The sequence below is a fragment of the Hypanus sabinus genome, chromosome 11 (genome assembly GCF_030144855.1).
Source record: "Hypanus sabinus isolate sHypSab1 chromosome 11, sHypSab1.hap1, whole genome shotgun sequence".
Classification (NCBI taxonomy): domain Eukaryota; kingdom Metazoa; phylum Chordata; class Chondrichthyes; order Myliobatiformes; family Dasyatidae; genus Hypanus; species Hypanus sabinus.
Window position 1 is genome coordinate 42,950,304 of NC_082716.1, and position 19,701 is coordinate 42,970,004.

The 19,701-nt window shown below is 39.5% G+C and overlaps 1 protein-coding gene across 1 annotated transcript in view; it reads right to left on the minus strand.

The window, feature by feature from the left end:
* The window catches only part of ipo13b (importin 13b), a 132,443-nt gene that overhangs the window by 43,988 nt on the left and 68,754 nt on the right, over positions 1–19,701 (minus strand). The window contains exons 11-12 of the mRNA XM_059984219.1: positions 4,867–5,010; positions 4,616–4,696 (exon numbers count right to left, since the gene is read on the minus strand). Of these exons, the coding sequence (XP_059840202.1) occupies positions 4,616–4,696; positions 4,867–5,010 (225 nt within the window). The remainder of the gene's footprint in view (positions 1–4,615; positions 4,697–4,866; positions 5,011–19,701) is intronic.

Consider the following 19,701-nt stretch of genomic DNA (forward strand, 5'->3'; position numbering starts at 1 on the left):
CAGGTTGGTCGTTTTCATCTTTGGCATGGAGATCTCGACGCCCGTTTTTTCCAAAAACTAGTTGAAATGTAGACTCGTCTGCCCACAGCACACGGTTCCACAGTCTTTTGGTCCATCTGAGATGAGCTCAGGCCCATAGAACTCGCCGGCGTTTCTGCATAGAGTTGATGTCTGGCTTCCTCTTTGCGTAATACAGTTTCAAGTTGAATTTCTGGATGCAGTGACGGACTGTGTTAAGTGACAATGGTTTTCCGAAGTACTCCCCAGCCCAGGTGGCTATAATTGTCACAGTAGCATAATGGTTTCTTAGGCAGTGCCGCCTGAGGGCTCAAAGATCACACGCATTCAACAGTGGTTTCCGACCTTGCCCTTTACACATTGACATGTCTCTGAATTCTCTGAATCTTTTCACAATATTATGTAGATGTTGAAAGACCTAAATTCTCTGCTATCTTGCGTTAGGAAATGTTCCTTTTGAACTGACTAACAATTCTCTCATGAATTTTGGCACAAAGGGGTGAGCCATGACCCATCCTTGCTTGCAAAGACTGAGCCTTTGATGGACGTTACTTTTATACCCAGTCATGATACCTCACCTGCTACCAATTAGCCTGCTTAATATGTAGTCTTCCAAACCGGTGTTACTTGAATACTCTGTGCACTTTTCAATCTTATTTTAACTCTGTCCCAACTTTTGTTGAGTGTGTTGCAGCAATCAAATTCTAAATTTGTGTATATTTACAGAATACAATTAAGTTGGTCAGTAAAACTATTGAAAATCTTTTCTTTGTACTTTTGTCAGTTAAATAAAAGGTTCACGTGAATTAACATATCACAGATTTTTGTTTTTATTGCATTTTGGAAAATATCCCAACTTTTCTGGAAATGGGGTTTGTACTTAGTGGTTGAATCCCTTTGGAGGTGGCTGAATTTGTGGAGGATAGTGTACTGTATGCGGAGGCTGATGGTGTAAGTAAGGACAAGAGGAACTCTTATCACTATAAAAATGGCAGGAAGATAGGGTGAGCACGGATGTACATGAAAGAGAGGACGGGTAGAGCTATAGCTGAGATAACTGTGGGAATAAACTGCAATAAACTGTAGGTTTATAAAATATGTCAGTTGACACTTTCGCTCCAGAGATGGAGACAAAGAGTTGAGAAAGCGGAGGGAGGTATCAGAGATGGATCAAGTGAATTTAAGGACAGGGTGGAAGTTAGAAGCAAAGTTAATAAAATTGATGAGTTCAGCATGAGTGCATGAAGCAGCTTCAGTGCAATCATCAATGTAGTGGAGGAAGGGGTTGGGGAGTATAACCAGGGAAGGCTTCGAACATTGTCTGTTCTACATAGCTAATGAAGAGGCTGGTATAGCTAGGGACCATGCAAGTGCCTATGGCTACCCCTCAATTTTGGAGAAAGTGGGAGATACTAAAGGAAAAATTGTTGAGGATGAGGACCAAGTCTGCTAAACAGAGGAAGGTAGTGGAGAAGGGAGATAGGTTGGTTCTTTTGTCAAGAAAGAAGCAGAGAGCTTTGAGGACTCCTTGATGGGTGATAGAAGTGTATAGTGACTGAACATCCATGGTGAAGATGAGGTGGTCAGGTTCAGGGAATTGAAAGTTATTTGGACAATCAAGGGCATGAGAAGTGTCGCTGATGTAGGTGGGAAGGGACTGAATGGAGGGGGATAGAATGGAATTGAGATATGAGGACATGAGTTCAGTGGGGCAAGAGCATGCAGAGACAATAAGCCTACCCAGATAGTCAGGTTTGTAGATTTTGGATGGGAGGTAGAAGCAAACAGTGTGGGGTAAGGGAACTATGAGTTTGGTGGCAGTAGATGAGAGTTCTCCAGAGTTGATGAGGTCAGTGATGGTGTCAGAGACAGGTTTTCTGATAGTCCGGAGTGGGGTCCTCTTCAAGGCGTAGGAATGAGGAGGTATCTGAGAGTTGTTGCCTGGCCTTAGCAAGGGAGAGGTCACTGCACCACATTACAACAGCACCCCCTTTGTCTGCAGGTTTGATGGTAAGGTTGGGACTGGTGCGGAGAGAGTGGATGGCAGAATGCTCAGTGGGAGTAAGAATGGAGGAGGAGAGAGGAGTGCTGAAGTCGAGACAGTTTATGTCTCATTGGCAATATAAGATGAAAAGAACCAGAGCAGGGTGTCTAAGAAGAGGAAGAGAGTTGAAGGTAGGAGAAGACTTCAGCACAGGGTGTGGAATACTTGCTGAAGCAGGCTGGAGCCGGAGCTAGAGGCTGTACAATTAGCAGTCTGAAGGTGTCTGGGGTCGAAGGAACCGGCATTGATGGTAGTGAAATCCTGAGATCATTGAAACTGGTGTTGGCAATAGTGGTGTCACTGGTCTGGGGGTGCTCAGAGCTGTGGGGGTCAGGGAAGGATTCAGCGAGATCTGTAATCTGGGGGAGTCCAAAGTAATCGAGGGCAGAACAGGAGGCAGCTGAGATTGAAGTGTGAGGCTGGTAGAATCTATTGTCTGGAGAGGGACAATCTTCTGATCCTTACTGGATACGAGGAAGGTGAAGAACCGGCGGTTGAAGGTGTGGATCCAGCAGAGGATAAAATGTCAGAGGTCAAATTCTAACTTCACTTTAAGTCATTGATGAGTAACATTAGCTAAAATGTAGAACACCATTCTAAACAATCTAGAGCTTTATGCAGAGTGAGGTTTTTAAGATCTTCTCCAACTTCGCATAGCTGGGAGGTTTTACTACGTATTGTATCAGTTCCATATTTGTCTTCCTCCTCGCATTCCTCTGCATTAAATTTCATCTGTTTTCTATCTGACCAGCCAAGGTTCCCTAGAGTTGTTTTCTAGTCCTTTTACCTGAACATTTTTCAATTTAATACTGTCTGGAAATTTCCACCGTCAGCATCCATCCTCAAAATTAAGCCATATATAAGAAATAGCTTCAATTCTGACTTCTGCAGGCCAACAGTTCTATGTCCTTAGAACTAAAAGCATCTATGTATCATAATCTTCCATGCCAACAAAGCGGAAAAAGTAAAGTGAATGACTGTCTTGACTAAGCAAGAAATAATCAACAATGTAATGTTTATACCATATCCGGAGAGTTTGATTTTTCATATGTAGAAACGGCAAATGATTTTAATAGTTTAAAAAGAATTTTGCCACCAAATAATTTTAAAAGTGATTTAATTTGGCAAACATATATACCAACTAATGCTATAGCTACAGTAAATGCAGATAAACAAACAACACCAAAGTTGACAAGTAGTAATTTAATATTGACTGTTACCAGGAAACTAGCTCATCACTGCATACCATCTTCCTTTTAAGGTAATTCTGAGAGATCAACATTAAAGTTAACCTGCAGTAACCAAGTGGTTCATGCAAATTAAAGTCCCATACTAGAAAGTAAAATAGAAAACCATTTGGAGAACGAAAGCGACGTGTGGACAAGCAATCAAAAGTGTGACTCTATACCTACATTCTCCTCCATCCGTACAAATCCTGAACTTCATGCTGTACTCATACAGCACAATGTAATTCCCCACCTCCTCATGGAAGTCATGGTTTAAGATATCTAGCCATGAAGTCTCTCACTTTCCTTTCAAGTTCCTAGGAGTGAACATCATTGATAGTCTGCCCTGGCCCAACCACCAAGATGCAACAGCCAAGAAAGTTCAGCAATGCTCCAATTTCCTCAGGGAGTTAAAGAAATTTGGCATGTCCCTATTGACCCTTACCAATTTTTAAATCGCTACACACAAGGAGTCCTATATGGATGCATCATGGCTTGGTACAGCTGCTGCTCTGCACATGACCACAAGGAACTGCAGAGTTGTGGACGCAGCTCAACGCATCACAGAAACCAGCCACACCTCCGTAGACTCTGTTTATTCTTGTTGCCTCAGTACAGCACACAGCTGTACTGACCCACCCATGCCAGACATGCTCTTTTCTCCCAAATCCATTGGGCAGAGGATACAAAAGCCTGAAACCATGTACCAGGAAGCTCAAGGACACCTTCCATCCCACTGTTGTAAGACTATTGAATGATTCTCTAGAACAATTAGATGGTTTACCTGCTCTGCACTTTGTCTGTAGCTAATAGGTATCATTTGCCATTCTTTTATTATGGTACATTGTACTAGCTCAATGCACCATGTAATGTTTGATCTGTATCATCTGTACACAAAAAGCACTGTGCTTCAATACATATGACAACAATAAACCAATTCCAATTCAACTTTTCTTCTTCACACTTTGACCAAAGATGGTCACTCTTCCAATGTCCTTTATCTGACATGCATTTTGACTGATTATACCAAAAATATTTTGAATGCAAAAAGGTGCTACAAAAATGTAAACTGCTACTCCAACAAACCAAAAAAATATAAATACAAATTCAAATTACATTTTGTGCTGATGCACTAACATGACTTGGAAACATAACAACCAAACACTGAAAATTATCTGAGGTACAGAAAAACTAAAGGCTTAGAAACACAGCTGACTGATATGTCCTTTCCTTTTAAAAGCCATTATGTATATACAAAAACATGAGTCTTAAGACAACATTGAAAACAAATCACAGAACTAACATTACTCTACGTGATTTATCTTACCTCAACAACCTGAGCATCATTCAGCCATTTAGACAGCACTTTCTGTATCAGTTGGAAGACTTGTTGGAGAACCACCACAACCTGTGGGGAAATCATCACAGTTTGTAGTTTATTTTGAATCTTAGATTGAATTTATAAAACACAAAATTCCCCACAAACAAGTCCCTGTTTACATAAACAGCATTCTTTTTTCTAAAAAGAGTAAGATCAAGTCATGAGAATCCCATGTTAGTACCACTGCTAGTACTTACTGGGTTAGGTCCTTGCAAGGTGGGTTTTTTCTTTGCTTCACTGCCTTCAGGCTCATCGTCATGGTGACTGATATCCAATGTGGTAAACAAATTGGACAACAGACCCAAAATATGTATTATTGCTAGTTTATTTGATGGATTTGGCTGCAAGGGAAGGTCAAAAACAAAGCTATAATTGCATGAAAACAGAACAGAATTATGAGCAACTTAAATGATCGATACTTACAGCATCAAAACTTAAGTATGTTCATAATGGCCATAACAATTCATAATAATTAATATGAGTATAAGTATCACGGCAAGTACATAAACAAATAAATCTAATACAAAGAAAAATGATAGTAATTAACTTGAAATAATTACTTTTATTAGAAACAAATTTTATACAAAACAAAATCAGCAATACTCATTACACAAGTTACATAAAAGACTTAAAATTTTCAAGAGGTAGTATCAAATTTACATTGCACAACAAGAATACAAATTACTGAAAAAATATTCAAACTGATTGTAAAAAAGATTTAAAAAAATATACCTGCTCAGTGGCAAACAAAACTAGATAACAGGAAAACAATGTAAATTGAGTAAAATCACAAAGAAAGTCCATGACCCTGAAAAAGCAGAAAAGGGGAACGGACAAAAGAGTGAAGGAAAATGATAGTGATATTTTTGTTTAAGGATAGACGTAAGTAAAGAACCTTTCCCCAGCAGCTTCTCAAATTTTTAATTAAGTTTATATTTAAAATTTCAAAATATTGCGTGCAGTGGATGGAGATTAAAATTTATTTTAGTTGCTTTGAGCATTCACAGCCAAAGATAGAGATATGCAGCAAGCTATTACCCATCCTACTGAAAGCAAACTTATGCAGAGTGACACCAGGAAATTTAGCAAGTGGGCAAGGATGGTAGCAATCCACAATTAACATGCAAGCGCTTTCAATCAGATATTTAATCTTGAGGGGACTTTTTTTTAAGTGCTAGATAATAGAGTTCCTGAGTACTCTGGAAAGCAAGAGTTACTGAGATCTTACTTTTCATTTCTCTTACATTAATCACTGTACTCGTGGTTCTTTCTGTACTCATAATCAAAATTTTCTTACCTTTGTTGCCATACTGCAGCCTGCAGCCACTTTCATATGCTATAATTCTAATTTTCCCCCCTCTCTTGACATTTCCACCTCATTCCCAGTAGGTTGTGACCGATATCTATTATAAGCCAACGACTCCCATCTTTACAGCCACCCTGCTGTAAGAGTTCCATTTCACCCACAATGATTCTTTCCACTCTAATGTCCTTAAGATTTCTTCCTTTCACATTAACCATAGCTTCCCCTCCAACACAGATGGCCAGACTCTCAATCACACCTTGTCTATTTCCTGCACTTGCTCACACACATAGACCAAGGATTGGGTTCGCCTTGTCCCCATTTTTCATTCTAACAACCACAACTTCAATGACATCTTCAGAATTTCCATCACTTTATACAAGATTTCATAAACAGATATATATTCCCCTCCCCTTTCAGTTTTCCAAGAGCTTAGATCCTCCATGGATCCTTCATCCCTTCTTCCATCGCTAAACACGCCCTTCCTCTATTCTATGTAACAAACAGGACGAAATACATCACTTTCCTTTAATATCACCAACAATCACCCTCCAGAGACCTAAATGGTCCTTCCACTTGAAGAAATAATGAATTTGCACGTCTTCTAGTCTAATGACATGCAGTTTCCTCTACTGTGGACAGACCAAATATAGACTAGACAAACGCTTTGAAAAACATCTCTGCTTGATCCACAAGAGTATCCAAGCTTACAATCAACCTATCATTTTAATTCTTTGTCTCACCCCCACTCTGGCCTCTTGATTTCTAGTAACCTACACTTCTTCAACGATGCTCCAAGTAGGCACAAGTAATGGCCCTCTTCTCCATATGCAAATGTGGCAGTCTTCAGGACTTAATACTAAGTTTATCAATTTCAAATAACCACCCTTTTCTTCTATCCAAAGATGTGACTCAACCATCGTTTCTATTTAGCATTTTCTTCTTTTCTTTCGTAGCCAGTTTTAGGTAATTATTGTATTAAGTTTAGTCAGCATTCTATCACAAATACTCTCTGTTCTCACCACCTCTCTGCAACAAAACATCCTCATTTCCAGTTCTAATTAAGGATGACTCATTAACCCATTTCCTTTCCCCAGAGATGCTACCTAACCTTCTGAGTATTTCCAATATTTTGTGAACAACACACACAAAATGCTGGTGGAACACAGCAGGCCAGGCTAACATTTTGTGTGTTGTTTGCATTTCCAGCATCTGCAGATTTCCTCGTGTTTGCTCCTATATTTTGTGTTTTGTTTTACAATCTTCAACCTAGTTTACTATACAGCAGAAATAATCTTTCCCATTACAGACTACATAAATATTAATTTTAATGGCATGTATTGATATTTTCATACAATTACAAATGAAAACTGTTCGTGCACATACTGGGTATCACTTATTTTGATTTAACTGAGTATTCTTCCCACTTCACATCCCACTACACCAATACATGCATCTAAGAAGAGTTCCACTTGTTCACATGAAATGCAAAATACAGCTCCATACATTCATCCCTTAGTATCAACCACTTAGTCTCAGTGTGTATACAACTCACCTTTAAAAGCTCTCAGTTACAAAGAACTGTAGTCTTATCAGTTAAAAATATGTTCACCTATACAGGCATGAAGTTGGAGAGCACCTTCAATTTCACACATCTTTTAAATTTTATTTATACATTCGTAATTGTTAACCTGATATTAATGTAATGTTCAATCTAATAAATTGCAAATGAATCTTAAAAGCATTAAAGGCTTAATACTTTTGAACAACAGGCTTACAATTTCACCTGATTCTTACATGCAATTAACCACCATGGGAGACATGTTTAACCAATCACTAACTCCAAATCTGCTGTACACATCAAGTCAGACAAGTACAAATAGATAAGCCAATATGACTCAGAGAGCTCTCAAAAAAATCTGCAATATTCAACAAAAGTATACATCTGAAATTACTAAAATACAAGAGCAAGGATGTGATGCTGAAGCTTTATAAGGCACTGGTCAGACTGCACTTGGAGTATTGTGAGCAGTTTTGGGCATCTTATCTAAGAGAGGATGTGCTTGCACTGAGGAGGTTCATGAGAATGACTCCAGGAATGAAAGGGCTAACGTATGGAGTGTGTTTGATGACTCTGGCCCTGTACTTGTTGGAATTTTGAAGAATGAGGAGGGATCTTACTGAGGCTCATCAAATATTGAAAGGCCTAGATAGAGTGGATGTGCAAGGATGTTTTTTTTACTGGAGGAGTCTAGGACCAGAGGGCATAGCCTCAGAATAGAGGAATGTCCATTTAGAACAAAGATGAGGAATTATTTGAGCCAGAGGACAGTGAGTCTGTGGAATTTGTTACCACAGACAACTGTGGAAGCCAAGTCACTGAGTATATTTAAAGCAAAGGTTGATTGGTTCTTGATTAATCAGGCCCATCAATGGGGAGAATACAGGCAAATGGGATTGAGAGGGACACTAAATCAGCTAAGTTGGAATGGTGGAGCAGATACGATAAGTCAAACGGCATAATTCTGCTCCTAAGTCTTATGGTCATAAGAAATGGCCAATTAAAACATAAATCTATAGCAAAAACATGAATAAATGTGCATCATTATTCCAACTATTATAATGTAAGCAACTAGTGCCTTACTTTCCTCTCCCATTTCAGAAAGATTTACTCTATATGTTAAATGTAACTAATTTTAGCAGGAAGACATTCAGAATGTTATAACTGGACTTCATCACCTTATGATAGTGCAATGATGGTAAGGAATTCATCAGGCATTCCCAAATCAATTATCAGGAAACTGAGAAACTGAAGATACAAGGCTTACATATTCAACGTGATTGCCAGAGACCATACATCACTCCATGGCAACACAATTGTTTTGGACTCTATTCTCACTCTTCCCAACTCAATTGCCAAGCATTAGATCCTCATAATCCTTTTGCCTTTTAATACAAACCAGATTATTTATCTTCATTGTGTCTAGAGTTACAAAAGGTGAACAAATCTATCTGCAAGAATGATTGGTGCAACCTCCCAAAAAAGCAGCAGCAAAGTGGTGTTTCCCCAAGGCAATTAACCCATCTTAAATGTTTTGAAAGCATAAATCGAATGGAACAGCTGAAAGTGATGCTTATGGTTGCAGAAAAGGCAGCTTTGAATTCAATGGGACTCTTTCAATGTATTTTGAGCTATTGGTACATTGATTCAATCTTTTTGCATACTGGTTGAGAAATTGTTAACTTCAGACCAATTAAAAAATTATAATCAATTCTTATTTAATAAGAGCATTAATTTCAAAATTGAGATGCAATTTGAAATTTGCCATTTACTGAATGTAATGGTTTAATAGTTAGCAGCCAGATTATAAATAGTATTTTTGAATATTCTAGTTAGATTAATTAACTCCAGCCCCTCTGCTCTCAAAAGGACTTACCCGATAACTGAAGAAAAATCAGAAGTTTGTCAGGCTTCTGCAAAGAGAAAAGTTACATGCAACCAATTGGTATAACACAACCAATAATAAAACTCTCAACGTAGTGACAAGTTCTTGGTTTCGTAAATCCGTTATTGCCCCTAAATTACAAGGCACTCTGACAAGCAGTTTATTACTGACACTCTTCTGCACAATTAAGGAGTCATCAAAGAAAGCTATCAAAAAAAGAGAGCTTTCAACAAATAAAGGAAAGACTTTAAATACAGTGGGAAAGAAAATACTAAGAATGAAGATGTAACTGGCAATTATATTTTCTAGTCCAGGCTATAGTTAGCATTTATCAAACTTGTCCTCTGAACAGCATGCAACCTACATTCAGCTTTGGTGTTCATCTTCTATTCCCCCCTTCTGATGATCACACATGATGTTTAATGAATGGAGGGTGATTTCAATTCAATCTGAATTTTAACAGATTACAGAAAGACAATATTATATTAATAAATATTCAACACAAAGATCTATTTTCCAAAATACAAACTACTTTAGGCACAAAAGTGAAAGGAATTGCATTCATCAGCAGAAATTTATGCTGAGACATACAGTACCTATCAGAAGTAATCAACCCTCCAAAGTTTTCATGTTTTATTGTTTTACAGTATTAAATCACAGTTTATTTAATTTGGCTTTTTTGACACTGATTAACAGTAAAAGACTCTTTTGTGTCAAAGTGAAAACAGATCTCTACAAAGTGATCTAAATTAATTCCAAATATAAAACACAAAATAATTGATTGTGTAAGTATTCACCCCCCCCTTAATATGACACACCAAATCATCACTGATGTAGCCAATTGGTTTTATAATTTACATAATTAGTTAAATGGAGATCTGTGTGCAGTCAATGTGTTTCAATTGACTGCAGTAAAAATACACCTGTATGTGGAAGGTCCAACTACTGGTGAATCAGTATGCTGGCAAAAGCTACACTACAAAGACAAAAGAACACTCCAACCAACTCCAGGAAAAGGTTATTGAAAAGCACAAGTCACGAGATGGATACAAGAAAATTTCCAAGTCACTGAACATCCCTTGGAGTACAGTTAAGTCAATGATCAAGGAATGGAAAGAATATGGCACAGCTGTAAATCTGCCTTGAGCAGGCCGTCCTCAAAAACTGAGTGACCATGTACGAAGAGAACGAGTGAGGGAGATCACCACGAGACCTATGACAACTCTGGAGGAGGTACAAGCTTCAGTAGCTGAGATGGAGAGACTGTGCATAGAACAACTGTTAGTGGGTGCCTCACCATTCAGAGCTTTATGGGAGAGTGGCAAAGAAAAAGCCACTGTTGAAAAAAAACTCACATGAAATCTCTGCTAGAATTTGCCAGAAGGCATGTGGAAGACTCTGAAGTCAGCTGGAAGAAGGCATGATGAAAGCAAAATTGACCTTTTTGGCCATCAGACTAAACGTTACATTTGGCATAAGCCAAACATTGCATATCATCAAAAACACACCATCCCTACCTTACACTACCCTACCAGGTGTTGGCTGCGTAATGCTATGGGGATACTTCAAGTAGCAGCAGGCCCTGGAAGGCTGTGAAGGTAGAGGGTAAAATGAATGCAGCAAAATACAGGGAAATTCTGAAGAAAAACTTGATACAGTCTGCAAGAGAACTGTGACTTGGGAGAAGATTTGTTTTCCAGCAAAGCAATGACCCCAAGCATGAAACCAAACCTACACAGGAATGGCTTAAAACAACAAAGTTAATGTACTGGAGTGGCCCAAGTCAAAGTCCAGACCTCAATCCAAATGAGAATTTGTGACTGGACTTGAAAAGGGCTGTTCACTCACAATCCCCATGACACAGCTTGAACAGTTTTGTAAAGAATGGGGAAAAACTGCAGCGTCCAGATGTGCAAAGTTAATAGAGACCTATTCACACAGAAGGCTGTAATTGCTGCCAAAGGTGCATCTACTAAATACTGACTTGAAGGGGGTGAATACTTATGTAATCAATTATTTTGTGTTTTATATTTGTAATTAATGTAGATAACTTTGTAGAGATATTTTCACTTTGACATGAAAGAGTTTTCCAGTTGATCAGTGTCAAAAAAGCCAAATTAAGTCCATTGTGATTCAATGTTGTAAAATAATAAAACTTCTAAGGCGGGGTGAATACTTTTTATAAGCACTGTAACTGTAAATAATTACTCTTCAGGAGGTTAAATAAATAAGGAATTATGGTTAGGAATTACTGTTTCTTTCTCAGCAGGTACTGCCTAAACTGTTGAGTATTTCTAACAATCGCCCATCATGAGCTATTGCAAGGACTCAATAGTTGAATCATTTTCATAACATTATGTTGTGATTCATTCAAAATCCTCTAAATTATAAAGTATTCTAAGTACTAATTTTTACAAAAGACAAAGAAAGAAAAACACAAAATTGCCAAAAAAATTCTAATTTTCTTGCCATGCATAAAACACAAATTTTAAAGATTTAAATAGATAGGAATTTGTCCCTGATTTCACATACAATAGCACAAGGGCAAGTAGTCAGATTCAATAGAGTCACAGAACATTGCAGCATAGAAATAAGCCCTTTGGCCCATTTAGTCTGTGCCAAACAATTAATCTGCCTAGTCCCATTGATCTCCACCTGGACCACAGCCCTCCATACCCCATCCATCCATGTACCAATCCAAATTTCACTTAAATGTTGAAATTGACCCTGCATCCACCACTTTTGCTGACAGTTTGTTCCACACTCTCACCACCCTCTGAGTAAAGCTGTTTCTCCTCATGTTCCCCATTAATGATTTCACCTTACACCGTTAACTCATGACTTCTAGCTCTAGTCTCACCCAACCTCAATGGAGAAAGCCTGCTTGCATTCTCTATCTATGAAGAAGAAGAATAGCCCTTATCACAGCATTGGAGTTATCGGGGCACCGACTTTTGACGGTGTTTCCGTAGCAAGCTATTCTTGTTTTTACGAGGCTGAGTTGCTAGCTCAACGCTTAACCTGGCTTGGATTCAAACTTGGGAACCTTCGCTCCAGAGTCTGGCACTGATATTATTGTGCCACCAAGCGGGACATTCTCTATCTATACCCTCTCATAATTTAGCATACCCCTGTCAAATCTCCCCTCAATCTTCTAATTTCTAGGGAATAAAGTCCTAAACTACTCAACCTTTCCCTATAACTCAAGTCCTTAAGTCCCTGTGGCATCCTTGTAAATTTTCTCTGCACTCGTTCAATCTTATTCAATGGGTTCAAAGTACATTTATTATCAAAGTATGTATAAATTATACAACCTTGAGATCCCTCTGTTTACAGGCAGCCACAAAGCTACAAACCTGAAAGAATCCAATTTAAAAAAAAGCAACACCCAATGCAGAGAGAGAGAAAAGGAACTCAAACCATGTAAACAATAAAAACAAGCAACAGCATTCAGCACTGAGTCAATAGACCCAGAGCACAGAGAAGGAGTAGGCCCATAACCTCAGTCTCAGTTCATCACAAAACAGGGCAAATTGCTGTGAAGCTCGCAGACACAAAGCACATAGCAGTCTGACAGCCTCAGCACCACAGAGAGCACAGTGAATGGTGTGGAAGAATGGGTAGAGTTGGCCTGATCCTTGTCTCCATTCCCGACACCATGCCTTACCAGTCTATCTGAGTCGACATTTAAATCTCCAAACACCAGGCCGTTCTCTGCAGTAGGACCCAGGCTCTGCCACAGCAATATGCTCTGGGCCCGTACCCCGCCACCTTGCTCAAGACCGCGTACTAACCCATACTCAACCCTTCCAAAGCAGCTCAGTGCTTGGATTGATCCAACCTCGCTCTTGGTTTAGGCAGGCAGACTCTGAAATTCCCCTGCACTGACTCCTCTATGATTTGCTCGCTGCAACTCCATCTAAACTATGCCTCGACCTCACTCTGAACATTTCTCCTCGAACATGCCATGCTCTGACTTGCATTGCACCTGCACAGCTCAACTCTCGAATCAGCCTTGCCTTCACTCGTATATTTATTGTTTGTGGTGATAGTTTACCACAATTTACCATCTTTCCTGTACGTAGTCAACCAAAACTGAACATAATACTCAAAATTAGGCGTCACCAACATCTTCTGCAACTTCAACATAACCCCTTTATTCAATACTTTGACTTTTGAAGGGAAATGTGCCAAAAAATTTCTTTATAACCTTAGCTACCTGTGACACCATTTCCAAAGAATTATGGATCTGTATTCCCAGATTCCTTTGTTCTACTACACTCCCCAGAGCTCTGCTGCTCACACGCAAGTCCTAAGCTGGTTGACCTTACAAAGTGCAAATCCTCACTATTATCTGCATTAAATTCCATCTGCCATTTTTCAGCCATTTTCACCAGGTAGTCCAGATCTCAGTGCAAACTTTGATAGTCTTCCTCGCTGTCCATTACACTTCCAATCTTGGTGTCATCCACAAATTTGTTGATCTAGTTTACCACATTATCATCTGGATTGTTGATATAGATGATAAAAAACAACAGATGCAGCACTGATCCCTGCAGTTTCTTCACTAGTCACAGGCCTCCAGTCATACAGGGCACCATCTACAACCACTTTCTGGCTTCTTCTACTGACTAATCCAAGTTATTACATCATCTTGAATGCTGAGCAACTGAAGCTCCTTGATCAAACTCCCCTGCTGGACCTTGTCAAACATTTTGCTAAGGCCCATGTAGACAATATCCACTGCTTTGCCTTCATCAGCTTTCCTGGTAACTGCCTCAAAAAACCTTATAAGATTGGTTAGACACAACTTAGGCACAAAGCCATGTCGACTATCTCTAATCTGTCCTTTTATATCCAGTCTCTTAAAATACCTTCCAATACTTAGCCACTACTGATGTCAGGCTCACTGGCCTGTAACTTCCTGGTTTATTCTTTGAGTTTTTCTTAATCAATTGAACAACATTAGCTATTCTCCAATCCTGCGGCACCACACCCATCGCCAAGGTTGTTTTAAATACCTCTGCTAGGGCTCCTGCAATTTCTGCACAAACTTCCCACAGGACCTGAGATTTATCCATCCTACTTCACCTCCAGACACAAACACCTTCTCCTCTGTAATCTGTTAAGGGTCCATGACCTCAGTGCTGCATTGCCTCACATCTGTAGGCTCTGTTTCCATCTCCCAAGTAAATAAGTATGCAAAAAATCCATTTATGACCTCCCCCCTTGCTTCTGGCTCCACACTCTGATCTTCCAGGGAACCAATTTTGTCCCATGAAATTCTTTTGCTCTTAACATATCTGTAGAACCTGTTAAGATTCTCCTTCACCTTGTCTGCTGGAGCAACCTCATGCCTTCTTTTAGCCATCCTGATTTCCTTCTTAAATGTTCTCTTGCATTTCTTATACTCAGTACCTCATTTTTTCTTGCCTGCCTGTACCTGCTATGCACCTCCATCTTTTTCTTAACTAGGGCCTCAATATCTCTGAAAAACCAAGGTTCTCTAAACCTGATATCCTTGCCTTTTATTCTGACAGGAACACATAAACTCTGTAGTCTCAAAATTCCACTTTTGAAGGCCTCCCACTTGCTAAGTACAATTTTGCCAAAACAGCCTATCCCAATCCACACTTGCCAGATTCTTTCTGATATCATCAAAATTGATCTTTTTTCCAATTTAGAACCTCAACCCAATGACCCTTTCAATAATTACCTTGAATCTAATGGCATTAGGATCACTGAATGTAAAGTGTTCCTCTACACAAACTTCTATCACCTGCCCTGTCTCATTTCCTAATAGATCTGGTGTCTCTCTCTCTCTCTCTGGTTGGAGCTTCAATGTACTGATTATGGAAACTTTCCTGAACTCACTTGACTAACTCTTTCCCATCCAGGCCTTTTACAGTATGGGAGTCCCAATCAATATGTGAAAAGGTAAAATCACCTACTATTACAACCTTGTGTATTTTTTAACAGTCTGCAATCTCTCCACAAATTTGCTCCTCTAAATCCTGTCTAGTGAGTGGTATATAATATAATCCCATTAATGTGGTCATACATTTCTTATTTCTCAATTCTACCCATAGAGCCTCACTAGACAAGCTCACCAGATTGTCCTGACTAGGAACTGCTATGACATTTTCCCTGGCTAGCAATGCCACCCCTCCCCCTTTAATCCCTCCCACTCTATCACATCTAACATTCAAACACCAGTCCTGCCCCTCTTGCAACCAAGTCTCACTAATAGCTACAATGTTGTAATTCCACATGCTGATCCATGCCCTAAGCTCATCCGCCTTTCCTACAATACTACTTGCATTGAAAGATATGCAGCTCAGAACATTAGTCCCAATCTGCTCAACCTTTCCATTCCTGACTTTGTATGTAAGCTTAACAACATCTTTTTCCACAACCTCTTCGCTATCGGTTCTGGTGCTCTGGTTCCTATCCCCCTGCATGGATAGTAACCCTGAGATCACAAGCCTGGAGGTCCCAACCTTTAAATAAGCACTGAACTCACTTTGCAAGATTTGTCACCCTTCATACCCATATCATTGACACCAATGTGAACCGATCTCTGGCTGCTCATCTTCCCACTTAAAGAGTGTTTGGACTCAATCCAAAATGTCCCTGACTCTGGCACCTGGAAGACAACAAACCATCCTTTCTGTTCCCTAACCAACAAACCTCCTATCACTACAGCTCATGTCTTCTCCTCCTTCCCCTCTCAGCCGCAGAGCCAGGCTCAGTACCAGAGACCAGGTGCCTGTGGCTTTCCTCTGCTAGGTCATCAACCCAACAGTATTCAAAGCAGTATACATATTGTTCAAGGAAAGGCCATGGAAGTACTCTGCATTAGCTGTCTATCTCCTTTCTCCGTCCTAACGCTCACCTTGTTGCCTATGTCCTGCAACTTGAGTGTAACCACCTCCCTGTACGTCCTGTCTATCGATACCTCAGCCTCCAGAATTCAACATGGCCTGTTAGCAAAAATACTTTGCTTCATTCACTACAGAAATGAGTTCCCCTTAGAGTGAGAGCATTCATTGTCGAATGTACAAATAACACTGATGTTACATAGAAATAAACCATATGCTCAGCCTGTCAACATCACTATTTACCTGCAGGCAAGTAAACAGTTTGCATTATAGTTAATCCAGCAGTTTCAAGTCCCTTCAACTTAGAACACTATCCAAACTAACCATGAACATCAATTTTCTTCCTCACCCCTTAAACATGGCAGTGAATTCCAGTCTCACATTGCTTTCCTGATGCTTCCCAATCACTAGAAGTGGTCTATTTTTATCTGTTGGTCTGATGGTTGCATAATTTCTATCAGATCTCTAAATCACCCCATAATCTGCATCAATGAATAAAAGAAGATTCTTTTTATTCTTATGGGTTTTTTTAAAAAAAACGTTATCAAACATCCTATTATGTTAATCCTTTTCTAACATTTGTCCTGCTATGGAGACTATTAGAATATTCAATAATTCCACTATATCACTGGAAGCAATAAAAAAACTACAATTCTATTAGTGTTTTATATAGTCTCATCAAGAGGAGGTGTTGTCTTTAAAACTCTAAATATATTCTCCCTAGTTGCAACACTGACTCAAATGCTGCTTTATTTTTGATATCTGACATCCCCCTTACATTATTCTTTTTAAATCACATTTCACCATGTTATGGAAATGTTTTTATAGTTTCCTTTGGTCTTCTAATTAGAGTCAAAAGAAACTACAGCCACAGTGGTTAGTTGGTAAGTTGATGGAGAAGATCCTGAGAGGCAGGATTTATTAACATTTGGAGAGGCATAATATGATCAGAAATAGAAATCATTCCTCAAGAATGGTTGAAAAGAGATAAATATTTAATGAATATACTGCTGGTGGCTGGTAAAAACTCTGACTAGGAAATGGTTATCAAGGAGAGCCCAAACTTAAATGCATGGATAGAAATTACAATGGACATTTACAAAATGGAGAAGATAATAGCATCTGTTAATCATAAGTTGGAACAATTTGATTCATACTGGGAAAAATGGTTTAACGACATAACATCTCATGGGCCTGATTTTATCCTCACAAATCAATAAGTTGTAAAAAAAAACACTCCCTACTTGTACATAGTTTTCTTCTTTCACTTGTTCTTTCTTTCCTCTCTTTTCTATAAGTGTATACCTCAGATAAATATTATGGGGAGATTTAAGGCATATATGACTGTATTATATATATACACATATATACACACACACACACACGTGTACGATATCTGAAATACACTTATGGAAATTTTGTTTGATGATGAACTTCAATTAAAAAATAGATTACAAAAAAATAGCAGCATGGCTTTGTCAAAGACAGTAAACACAAAGTGCACTGCAGACGCTGTGGTCAAATCAAGACGTACAAAAAAGCTGGATGAACTCAGCAGGTTGGGCAGCATCCGCTGACTGCTTCTTTCAACGGATGCTGCCCGACCTGCTGAGTTCATCCAGCTTTTCTGTACGTTTTGTCAAAGACAGATTGTGCCTTACCAGCCTGATTGAATTTTTTGACGATGTGACTAAACACGTCGCTGATGGTAGAGCAGTAGATGTAATGTATATGGATTTCAGCAAGACATTTGGTAAGGTACCCCATGCAAGGCTTATTAAGAAAGTAAGGAGGCATGGGATCCAAGGGGACCTTGCTTTGTGGATCCAGAACTGGCCTGACCACAGAAGGCAAAGAGTGGTTATAAACGGGTCATACTCTGCATGAAGGTCAGTGACCAGTGGTGTGCCTCGGGGTTCTGTACTTACCCCTTCTCTTTGTGATTTTTATAAATGACCTGGATGAGGAAGTGGAGGGATGGATTAGTAAACTTGCTGATGACACAAAGGTTGGGTTGTTGTGGATAGTGTGGAGGGCTATCAGAGGTTAGAGCAGGACATCAATAGATTGCAAAACTGGGCAGAGAAGTGGCAGATGGAGTTCAACCCAGATAAGTCGGAGGTGATTCATTTTGGTAGGTCAAATATGATGGCAGAATATAGTATTAATGGTATACTCATGGCAGTGTGGAGGATCAGAGGGATCTTGGGGTCAGAGTTCACAGGACACTCAAAACTGCTGCACAGGTGGTTTGTGTGGTTAAGAAGGCATACAGTTCATTGGCCTTCATCAACCATGGGATTGAGTTTAGGAGCAAAGAGGTAATGTTGCAGCTATATAGGACCCTGGTCAGACCCCACTTGGAGTACTGTGCTCAGTTCTGGTCAGCTCACTACAGGAAGGATGTGGAAACTATAGAAAGGGTACAGAGAAGATCTACAAGGATATTGCCTGGATTGGGGAGCATGCCTTATGAGAATCGGTTAAGTGAATTTGGCCTTTTCTCCTTGGAGCGATGGAGGATCAGTGGTGACCTGATAGAGGTGTGTAAGATGATGAGAGGCATTGATCATGTGGATAGTCAGAGGCTTTTTCCCAAGGCTAACACAAGAGGGCACAGTTTTAAGGACCTTGGAAGAAGGTTCAGAGGAGATGTCAGGGGTAAGTTTTTTTGTTTTTTTACGCAGAGGGCGGTGAGTGTGTGGAATGGGTTGCCGGTGTCGGTGGTGGAGGCGGATACAATAGATACATGGAGCTTAGAAAATCTGAGAAATTTAGATAATTTCTAAAGTAAATGCATGTTCAGCACAGCATTGTGGGGTGAAGGGCCTGTATTATGCTGTAGGTTTTCTATGTTTCTATGTAAAAACAGTCCATCCCAAGCTGTTATTCTGCCTAGTCCAATCAACCTGCAACTGGACCACAGCCCTCCAGATCCCAACTATCCACGTACTTATCCAAATTTCTCTTAAATGTTGAAATCAAACGTGCATCCACCCTATCCACTGGCATCCAAGCTCCGGTTCCCCTTAATATTTTGTTTTTCATCCTTAACTTAAGGTTTCGAGTCCTATTCTCACCCAACCTCAGTGAAAAGCCTGTTGTATTTACTCTGTTTATATCCCTCATAATTCTGCACACCTCCAACAGATGTCCCCTATTCTCCTATGCCTCAGGGAATTAAGTCCTAACCTATTCAACCTTTCCCTATAAATTCAGGTCTCAAGTCTTACTCTATTTTTATTTTTGGAGCCATCATTACATCTAAGTAACTCCATCTAACACAGCCAGATAAGCAATTATCTCCAATCCTCTCAACGACACTGTAAAACTCACCTAACTCTGAAACAGCAATAAATACTTTGTTATAATTTCTAACGTTCCTCATTCCTTTTTCTGCAC